Below are 11,458 nucleotides of genomic sequence, written 5' to 3' on the forward strand. Positions count from 1 at the left end.
TTCTCCGAAGCAACAAATATCCGAAGCAGAAGAAACCCCCGCATCACCTTCTGCTGCTGTCGTTGAGGAAATTCTGAAGGTAATGACTGAATCCTTACCTGCGAAGCTAAGTCCACTGGGCCCTCAACTGACAAAGTTTTTTCAGAAGGACAAGGAGCCCGAAAAATCGAAGAAAACAATCAAGGCAAAGAAACAAAGAATTATCACTGTGACAGAGGTAATTGACAAGACGCCGCAAAGAGCTTCAGCCCAGAAAACACCAGCGGCTGCAGAGGGGACGGATATTGAAATTGCACCTTCGGAGGCCGCAGCTGCCGAAGCTGCCTCAGCTGAAGATTTGAACCTGGAGAGCACAATTGAACACATTGACCAAATACTGCTAGACATGGCTGCAGAAGAAGCTACCACCGCCGCCGAAGAGGCCGTGACCGCAGCGTCGGGGAAAGGAAAAGAAATTGCTGATGAAGCTTCAGAAAACGAAGCCTTCATGTTCCAGAACTTAGTTGGAGAACAACTATCAAAAGCTGAAATAGAAGAGCTTAGAGAGTATGCCAAATCCTGTGGATACAAACCTGGGGCACTCCTCTTCGGAGGCGTTGATGATGAAAAATTAGATTGTATTCGAGATCAAACAGGAGCCAAAGTTATCAGTTCTCTGTCCAAGAGTATCGGCTTCCCGAAGCTAGAAACAGACATCAGCCGCTACCGACGACAACATGTCGTTGGTAGTTTATTTTATTCCAACTTCAAGGTGAACTACTTGTCCCTTAACTTTTATTGTTTCTAATAATAAAAACATGTCTGACGAAGGTTGTTTTCGTGCAGAGTATGCTGTTGAGCAAAGCCTTGCAAATGCAGCAAGATTTTGAAGATAAAAAGCACGAAGTTATAATTGAAAATTTGGAAAGCAGAATAAAGGAGCAATCAGATGCTTTCGAGAAAAAGAACTTTGAGCTCCAGGCAACCGAAGGTTTATTGGCGGAAGCTGAAGCAAAAATAACAGAATTGAACACGAAGCTTCTCCGCCAGTCTGAGCAGTTCGAACGAGAAAAACAAGATCTTAATGCAAAACTTGAAGCCGAAGCTCAACAAAATTCAGATTTGAGAAAACTACTGACAAGTCTTCAAGAAAAATGCTTGGAATTTAGCAACAAGTGCATTCAACGATTAAGAAAGATTTTTTACTCAGTTGGAGCCAGCAGTGAAAAATTCACCCCCTCAGCTGAAGATCTATCGAAAACCTTCGAACATATTGAGGGGGAGATTGACGAGCTCGACGAAGTCATAGCTGGGCATGGTGACTTCTGTGCCTGGGTGGCTTCTCGAGGTACTGCTGCAGCTTTCCTGAAGGCTGGCTGCGATCATGGAAAGATTGTCAACAGGCCAAATTTCACTTTATCACCATCAATCCTGGATGACATTCCTGATCTCGCCTGAAGTATCTCGAATAGATTTGTAAAAATGATATGGACAAAAGGTGGGCGAGAAAAGGCTGGAGACGAAGCTCGTAGCCACCTTGAACCAGTAAGAAACCATACCTTGTGCTTACCTTTTCCTGTAAGCTTGATTTTGACTTACAACGACCTTATTCGTGTAGGATGACGAAGCCGAAGCCGATGATCAAAAATGACGCCGAAGCCGAAGCTCCTTGGAGATTAGATAGTAGACTGTAGACAGTACTTGAGAAACTTTTGAGATAACTTTTGTAAATGTAACTAAAACTTGTCTTTAATGAATTCTGTTCATACCTTGTTATATATCCTTATCCTTCCATTGATGTATGAGAAATGCTTTGATGTGGACGAAATTTTCTTTTTGAGCCGAAGGCGAAAAAAACACCTTCCCTTCTTTTCGTACGCAGCGAAGCATAGAAAACAACATTTTTTTCGAAGCTCTCCTTTTTGTACACGAAGCTCTTTCTTCCCCTTCTTTTTCCTCTTTTTGCCGAAGCAACCATTTATGCCATGAAGATGATTATCCTACATATGCCTAGATGAATGTTTATGAATGCAAATGCTATGATGTAATGTGATGTGCAAATGAATGGCCAAACACGTATCCGAAGCCATATTCATAGCCATTATTCTCTTAAAAACAATCGCACCTCAGCTCTGCATTCCCTTAGGAACGACTTTGGAGCTTCTTCGCCTTTACTTTTGGCGGAATCAGCGTTGACTTTTCGCTGTAAGCTCTGCATTCCCTTAGGAACGACTTTGGAGCTTCTTCGCCTTTACTTTTGGCGGAATCAGCGTTGACTTTTCGCTGTAAGCTCTGCATTCCCTTAGGAACGACTTTGGAGCTTCTTCGCCTTTACTTTTTGGCACTCGATGGTGCGTTCTCAGCTTTTACATTTACATTCCTTGGGGGATTTTGCTCTTATAGAACTAAAAAAGGAAATTACATGTGCTGGCCCCATTAAAAACCTTTCTCCCCCTTCGGAAAGGAAAAGGGTGCCATAAAAAATAAAAAATATGAAAAAATTACATCGAGTTATACATAATATCGCCGAAGCTCATCCGCATTCCAAGACCTAGGAATGTCGTTGCCGTCCATATCCTTCAATCTGTATGAACCGGGTCTTGACGAAGATGCTACTAAGAAAGGTCCATCCCATTTCATCTGCAACTTGCCCACTGTTTCTGGGTTGGCCACTCTCCGAAGCACCAAGTGTCCTGGCTCAATATTCTTTAACCGAACCTTTCTATCTCGCCATTTAATTGTTTCGGCTTGATATTTATTGATGTTCTCCACGGCTTGCAGCCTAATCCCTTCTAAAGCATCTTTTTCCACAGAATAAGCAGCTTCGGAACCTGATTCTGCCGAAGCTATTACCCTTATTGATCCGGTTTTAGCTTCCTCCGGAGTTATTGCTTCGTCACCGAATAATAACTTGAATGGAGTAAAGCCTGTAGACCTTGATGTTGTTGTATTGTGGCTCCACACCACTTTGGTTAACTGATCTGGCCATTTTCCCCTGGGTTGATTGAAGATTAACTTCATTATTCCTGTCATTATAATGTCATTGGCTCTTTCAACGAGTCCATTTGACTCCGGATGTCTGACTGATGCAAAATGGATCTTCGTACCAATCTGATCACAGAAATCCCTAAAAGCTTCGGAATCAAACTATGTTCCATTGTCCACAGTAATAGCCTTTGGTACCCCAAAATGACAAACAATATTCTGCCAGAAAAACTTTTGGACGGTGGCCGAAGTTATTGTGGCTAAAGGCCTTGCTTCAATCCATTTAGAAAAATATTCCACTGCCACTACAACATATCTTAGGTTCCCTTGGGCCGGTGGTAACGGACCTAACAAGTCAAGGCCCCACCTTTGCAATGGCCAAATGGGTTGTATGAGTTGTGTTAGGGACGAAGGTTGTTTTTGATCTCGTGCACATTTCTGACAACCTTCACACTTTTGAACTAATTCCGCTGCATCCGAAGCTGCCTTCGGCCAATAAAATCCTTAGCGGAAAATTTTTCCAAGTAACGGCCTGGATCCAATGTGAGATCCACAGAGGCCTGCATGTATTTCTTTCATCAACTCTATACCTTCGGTTCTGGATAAACACTTGAGTAGCGGAGCACAAACTCCATGCTTGTACAACTCTCCTTCTATCATGACATATGGACGAGCTCTTGCCTCTATTCTCCTGTTATAAGCTTCGTCATCTGAAAGGAATTTTCCCTGAAGGTAAGAGATGATCTCAGTTCTCCAATCCTCGCTATAAACAGGAGATATGTTGAGGACTGCTCTTTCAAGAAGTTCCACCGAAGGTGCTTTTATTGTTTCGAAGAACACATCCGAAGGTAAGGGCAGCCCCTGTGCTGCTGACTTAGCTAGCAAATCAGCATGCTCATTTTGTCCTCGAGGGATATTTTTGATAGAAAACCCTTCGAAGGAAGCTTCAACTCTTCGAACCATATCCAAATATTTTTCAAGCTTCGGATCCTTAGCCTTGCAACTCTTGTCAATATGACCCGAAACAACCTGGGAATCAGTTTTAAGTATGGCCCTTCTGATTCCCATTGCTTTTAACTTCCGAAGACCTAGAAGCAATGCTTCGTACTCGGCAATGTTATTTGTGCAACTAAAATCAAGTTTTGCCGCATAACAAGTTTTGACTTTGGAAGGTGAAACCAATACAGCAGCCGCTCCCGCTCCGAAGGTTCCCCAAGATCCATCACAAAACACTGTCCATGCTTCGTTGTCTTTATTCGTTTCTTCCTCCTGAGCCCCTGGCGTCCAGTCAGCAATAAAGTCTGCCAACGCCTGGGACTGAATCGAAGATCTATGAACATATTCAATACAAAATTCATTGAGCTCTGCAGCCCATTTTCCAATCCTTCCAGTAGCTTCTCGGTTCCTCATAATATCCTTCAGAGGTTGTGAAGAAGGAACAATTATGTTGTAAGCTTGGAAATAGTGCCGAAGCTTCCTGGAGGCCATCAAGACAGCATACAGTACCTTCTCCAACTCTGTATAATTTTTCTTTGATAAACTAAGAAACTCGGATACAAAATATATTGGGGCCTGCCTCTTGACTTGACCATCAAGCTTCTCCTGGACAAGTGCTGCACTTACCGCTGAGTGCGAAGCTGCCACATATAATAACAAAGGAGCCCCTGGCATTGGTGGAGTCAATGTTGTTAGATCTATCAAATACTGTTTCAGCTCTTCAAAAGCCTTCTGCTGGATTGGTCCCCATTGAAAGACTTCGGCTGACTTCAGCACTTCGAAGAATGGTAAGTTTCTCTCTGCTGATCTGGATATGAATCTATTGAGAGATGCCAATCTTCCTGTCAATCTTTGAGCCCCCTTCTTTGTAGTTGGTGGCTCCATCCGAAGTATAGCTTCAATTTTGCTTGGATTAGCTTCAATTCCCTTTGTTGAAACCAAGCATCCAAGAAATTTCCCCTTCTTTACTCCGAAGACGCATTTTTCTGGATTTAACTTTAAGCCAGCTTGCCTGAAACTGGCGAAGGTCTCCTGCAGATCAGCAATATGATTCTCCTGTTTCGTGCTTTTTACAATGATGTCATCAACATAAGTTAGCACATTTCTGCCTATTTGAGATTGAAGAACCTTCGCAGTCATTCGGCTGAAACTTCCTCCAGCGTTTTTGAGCCCCTCAGGCATCCGAAGATAGCAATATGTGCCACTTGAAGTTATGAAGCTAGTCTTCGGCTCATCTTCCTTCTTCATCCAAATTTGGTGATAGCCTGAGTAACAATCTAGCAGACTCATGAGCTCGGAAGAAGCTGCTGCATCTACTAAAGAGTCTATCCTTGGCAATGGAAACTCGTCCTTCGGACACGCCTTGTTGAGATCTGTAAAATCGATACACATTCGCCATTTGCCATTGGCCTTTTTTACCATAACAGTGTTAGCCAGCCATTCTGGGTACTTTACTTCTCTGATGACTCCTGCACTGAGGAGTCTTTTAACTTCGTTACGAGCACCTTCGGCCTTATCATCTGACATTTTCCGAAGCCTCTGCTTTCTGGCTCTGAAGGATGGATCAACATTGAGCGAGTGTTCAATAACATCCCTATTTACTCCGCAAAGATCATTAGCTGACCATGCAAAAACATCTTTGTTGTTGAACAAAAACCTTATCAAGGTTTTCTCCTGCTCTTCGGATAATTGAGAGCCTAACAGCACCTTCTGCTCTGCTATGTCCTCACATAAGAGCATAGGCTTCGGCTGATCTGCTGAAGCTGCTTTCTCCCTTCTGAATTTGTACTGTTCACAAGCTTCAGCTCCATCTATGTTATGGATTGCTTTTGAGTCAGTCCAATTGCCTTCGGCCCTTCTTGCAGCTTCCTGACTTCCATGGATAGCAATGGGTCCTTGATCCGAAGGTATCTTCATGCAAAGATAGGCAGGATGAAGGATTGCTTCGAAGGCATTGAGGGTACCACGACCAATAATTGCATTGTAAGGGTATTCCATGTCAACAATGTCAAACACAACTTGCTCAGTTCTAGTGTTGTTGATGAACCCAAAGGTCACTGACATGGTGATCTTGCCCAGTGCTACAATCTGTCTTCCTCCGAAGCCACAGAGAGGATGTGTAGCATCATGAATCTTATCTTCTGGCTCTTGCATTTGTCTGAAGGCCTTAGCAAATATGATGTCAGCTGCACTGCCTGTGTCAACCAAGACATTGTGGACCAGAAATCCTTTGATAACACAAGAGATAACCATGGCATCGTTGTGTGGGTAATCTTTGAGCTGAAGGTCCTCTTGGGAGAAGGTAATAGGAATGTGAGACCATCTTGACTTGATGAAGGGTCCTTGCACCTCAACATGCTGTACCCTTCTCTGTGCTTCCTTCTTTTGTTTCTTGTTAGCTGGCTCTGAGGACGAACCACCTGTGATCGGGAGCACCAGCTTCGGGTCCGAAGTAGCTCCAGCTTGGTCGTTGAACGAAGTCATTAGCTCAAAAAGTGGAAGTGAGTTCACCGGAGGTGGGCGCCAATGTTGGGGACTTGTTCTCAAATGCTATGAATTGAGAACAAGGCAACATAAAGTGTTAAATGTCAATGTCCTTCGTCCATGAAACATTATTCCCTTGAGGATAATGGGCTTTGGACAAAGGCTGATAAGAGCATAATTACGAAGCTTAAATCTTCGTAATAAAATTTCAGTAAAAATTATAAGTTAACATAAAACAAAAGGTATAAAAGGGATAAATACATCATAGACGAATTACATTGTATCTACTTAATATATTGAGTTATTGAATACAATAATACCTTTGCCTTGGCAAAAGGTTGGATTCCGGAAGATGCGATTGCAATTACTCGAATGCGTGAACAGTAACGGAATACTGTTCACTATTTATAGGCACAGGACACAGCCTGTGAGGAATTACAAGTATGCCCCTTATAAAAGCTTACAGCATTGACTTAGACCTTTATGGACTAAAAGGTCATTCTATCTTTAAGTCGGTTTGTAATACCGAAGCTTCACGAAGAGGAACCTTCGGCTATCTTATACAAACAGCTTCATCCGAGGACCATTTCTTTCTATAAGACTTTCGGCGACGAAGCATAGTCCCAACACCCAAGATATAACATTAGCGACAATGGCTAAATATATAGTTTAAAAAGCATGCGAGACCGCCTAAACGCATCCGTAATGGACTCTAAAACGATACATGGTCCAACTAAGCCGAAAAATGGTAACATAGTACGACCGAGGGCAAAATCTGTATGACCCCTTCTTTTGACGATTCCCATTAATTTCAAAGAAATTTATACCTCAAACTAATTCTATTGGTTAAGTAACAAAATTAGCTTTCCATCTATATGTAGATTCTTGAAAACGGAGTCCGTATGCGTCCTAGACATCAATGTTGGTACGGACTGCTCCTACCGTCTGAAGTGGAGTTGAAGTGGACTCTCATATGATGTCGATGTCCTAGCTGATTCTTCTAGACTCTTTGGCCTTTTAAAGTTCGTTTTGGTCCGCTCCTAGGTTCCTAATCAACTGAGCATGTTCTCCGCCAACAGTAGGGTTAGAAAAATAATTGAGTTAGAAAGAATGCAGCTAGGGTTTCAATTGGCGTGCTCCTGTAACTGGACTGGACCTTGCAATACATCCAAGGAAATGATGTCCTCTTCAGTTTTTTTCTATTCTAGTTCGAACCGATGGCTTACTGAATCGGTCCTTAGACGTGTTGTGACACAGAAAATTTGGAGATTGTGATTTATAAGACCAATGCACCCCCCCCACCCCACCCCCACCAAAAGCACCCCCAAAATTTTGGGTCTTTTTGGTCCTCATGTTATCCGCTGCATCTGTGCACGATCGAGACTCATCAATATTTTAGATGGTGTTACCTATGTTTAGAGCAAGCACCTTTATTTCCATCGATTATAAAAGTCATTTGCTGCATGCGGACCTACAGTAGAATTAACGTACAGTCCTTCCTGCATGCTTGAGCTTGACCATCCGGACATGAATTCGCTCTCAACAGTCAACACACCCTTAGCCAGCATGATTCAGTGAGGGGCCCGGCCGGCCGGCGTCATTCATCCATCATTGTCAACTCCAAATCCCCAAGACAACAAGAGGGGGAATCTTGTAACGCATGCTAATACTCCCTCCGTTTCCGTTTCTTTTTATTAGTCGCTGGATAGTGCAAAATTGCACTATTCAACGACTAATAAAAAGAAACAGAGGCATATGGGGAACAAGCTATAAACAGGGCGGACATGAAACCCGCGCTCGATCAACACACCGTTAGCTAGATAGCTAGCTAGGTAGCATGATTGAGGGGCCATGCAGCAGGGGGTGTCCGGCGTCATTCGCCCATCATCGTCAACTCCAAATCCCCAAGATGGGATCTTAAGCTGAACACGGCGACACCCCCGCGCAGAACAAGGCCTTTTGGAGTTCCTTTTTTTTACGTATTTCAGAGAAGTGTTTTTTTAGAGTGGTGCGAAGTTAATACTCCTACAAGGCATCGATGTCACTGTCATGTCATCGACCTTTCGACGACGCACAACCTTTTCCCGCCGGATTCACCGGGGGCGCCGTACAGCAGCAGGTCGCAAGTCGCAACGCAACGCCACCGCACGCCGTGGAAATTGGAAAAGCAGCGCTCGAGTGGGTCTCGGGCACGGGGAAATGACGCTGCCGGGGCGGGCGGCCGCGCACGTCGGGGGCACGGCGGCGACATCCAACAACAAGTCGTTTCCCGTCCGCCCACTGCTCCCACGCGCGTAGTACGACGACGAGTTGACGAGCCAGCACAACACTGTGGAGATGATGATGATGGTGGTGTGACAACATGATGGCCATGGTTTTCTGCTATGGAGCAGCCGAGTGTCTTTACAGTACGGGTGGGTGGCACAACACGCAAAACAAGGCAGGCCAGGCGAGGGCCGAGGGGCGACTCATGATGAGCTGTCAGCAGGTGGGCAATGGCGGATCCCTATGCGACGACGCAGCTGAGACCCAGGCAGCCCGTCCACAGGCTCTTCCTCCTTGTCAGACGTTTCTGCAAAAAAAAGAAGGCACAGCCAACTTCTATTAACAGTAGTCAGTGGTACTACTAGATTCCGATATAAAAGAAAACTATACACTGGCTCCACACACTGAGCGATAAGTGATGATGCGTGGCAAAATAACCGCGTAACTAACTAACTACTACTAAAAAATGTTAATCACACTTGCTTCTCTAAATCTCCATCATCTAAGGGCTTGTTCGTTTTGCTCTCAATCCATGTAAATTCGATGAGATTGAGTGGATTTCAATCCCAAATAAGTCAAAATCTTTGATATTTTTTTTAATCTCATCCAATCCACATGCGATAGGAACAATGCCTAAGAATGAACGCCCATCTCGTTCTTTGAGTCAATCGGCCTAAATTTGTGGACAATAATAGTAACATCTAAATCTCTTAGATGGTGGGTTAGTATATATAAAAATATATGACATTAATAATACAATGGTATCTAGCTATTTTGATGCCGTAACATTAGTACTTTCATGATAATAGTGTTTGGCTCTTCTAAGTGAGAGATGTGCCCTTTGTGTTGGTAAGGCGGGGACAGTACAATTTAAACCAGATATGTATAGGTAATTAACGTTTATGACACTGAATACATATGTTGTGAATATGCTATTGTAGATTAAGGGGGTGCTTAGTTTCTAGGCACTATTATTCTATTTTACGGGGTGTTTGGTTCTGTGGACTAAAGTTTAGTCCGGGTCACATCAAGCGTTTGACTTTCAAATAGGAGTATGAAATATAGGCCCAACCAACTGTACTAGATTCGTCTCACTTTTTAATCTTCGGCTGAGAAATTAGTTTTATAATCCGACTACATTTAATACCCCGAACGGAGGTTCAAACATTCGATGTGATAGAGGCTAAATTTTAGCAGGGGCAAACCAAACACCCCCTGAATTGCTAGATATGGAAACTAAAACTATATTCTAGTTTTCGTATTTAGCAATTTATGAACTAAAATAGAATAAAACGAAGGGAGTAAAAAGATTAGTCACTACAAACCCTAAAACCTATAAACAAGTCATAACCCAAACATGATTAATTATTTCAGGACGGAGGGAGCGCGCGTGTGCTTGGCTAGAACCCTAAACCCTACTACGTACTTATTACGTTTAACGATTCCACTGTCAGGTGTCAGCTTGTGCCATTAGTAACCAGCTGAATTTGAAACACTAACCCTGGGCTCGTGGCAGAGCATGTCGGGCGGGATGTGGTAGAGGTCCTGGTCCACGGTCTTGACCGCCGCCCTCCTCCGTCGCGCCTGGTAGCCCACCACCGGGCTCTGCTGCTTCCCCTGCTTCCTGGCAGCGCCAGCGCCAGCGCCGCCCAGTCCCAGTCCCACCACCACGTCCAAACCCAAATGCTGCTGCTGCAGCTGCTTCTTCTTCTCGTCCTCGTGCTCGTGCTCGCCATCTTCGTCCTCCAGCTCAAGCGTGGCTGTGGCACTTTGCCTCCACTTCACCACCTAATACAGCAGTCAGCAGCACATGACACATGAGCAACGCATCGAACCAAAAAATGCAGTCGATCGTCGTCGCCACCGTACCGTACCTTGCTGGCAGGCTTGGGCGGCACCGCCGGTATCGCCACGACGAGTCGCCTGGCCTGCATCTGCATGGCGGAGTCCAGGTCGTAGTGGGTGACGACGGGCCGTTGGTCGCCGCCGCCGCCGCCGTAGCCGTAGGCATGGTTCCACTCCCCGAACGCCGGGACGCGCTGCCGCCTCGCCCGCGCCTGCTTCTTCTGCACGGGGCTCATCATGTGCACACAACACGAATCAAAGAGATGGAACCGAGCAGAGCAGCTAGCTAGCGGTCTCAGTATACGCTACGGCTAGCGCTAGTACGTACCTTCATGGGCTGCCGCGCGCGCGACCGTCGTCGAGGCAGGAAGGATCGGAGTGGTGGTCGAGGAGTAGTGTAGTGCGACTGCGAGCTAGGTCGCCGGTCACGCACGCAGGGGCAGGGGAAGGGGAAGGTGAACTGGTGGAGCTAGCTAGGGCGATGAACTGGTGTACGTATTTATAGAGCGAGACTTGGGGGAGAGCTAGTAGGTAGTCAAAGAGTGGAGTGGGATGTCCGCCCATTCCTGCCGGAGATTGGGTTAGGTTAGGTGGTTACAGCAGGATGAGACTGTCTCCAGCAACGTTCCCTAAATTTCATCCCTAAAGAAATATTCTATGTCCTTTACAGCACACTCTAAAATATTTCGTCATCTATATCTTTTTTGTCTCCAGCAACGTTCTCTAAATTTGATTCTTTATATCTACAGTATTAACAGAATATATAAACTACCATATTTAATCATTGTTTTTCGTATATTTATCCACGAGCGGTTCGTCGTACCAGAAATTTAAAATAGTTTTTACAATACATTTTCATTTAATATAGAAAATACCCATCGATCCTATTTAAAAAATAATATAC

At 44.6% G+C, this 11,458-nt stretch overlaps 1 protein-coding gene across 1 annotated transcript; it reads right to left on the reverse strand.

Moving 5' to 3' along the window:
- Positions 1-8,200: 8,200 nt before the first annotated feature.
- LOC100276248 (uncharacterized) lies at positions 8,201-11,007 on the reverse strand. The gene is made up of 4 exons (NM_001374098.1): positions 10,883-11,007; positions 10,584-10,775; positions 10,210-10,497; positions 8,201-9,016 (listed from the first exon to the last, which is right to left on the reverse strand). The coding sequence occupies exons 1-4, from the start codon at positions 10,886-10,888 to the stop codon at positions 8,951-8,953; spliced, it is 552 nt and encodes a 183-aa protein (NP_001361027.1). The 5' UTR covers positions 10,889-11,007; the 3' UTR covers positions 8,201-8,950.
- Positions 11,008-11,458: the final 451 nt, after the last annotated feature.

Source organism: Zea mays, chromosome 4 (genome assembly GCF_902167145.1).
Source record: "Zea mays cultivar B73 chromosome 4, Zm-B73-REFERENCE-NAM-5.0, whole genome shotgun sequence".
Classification (NCBI taxonomy): domain Eukaryota; kingdom Viridiplantae; phylum Streptophyta; class Magnoliopsida; order Poales; family Poaceae; genus Zea; species Zea mays.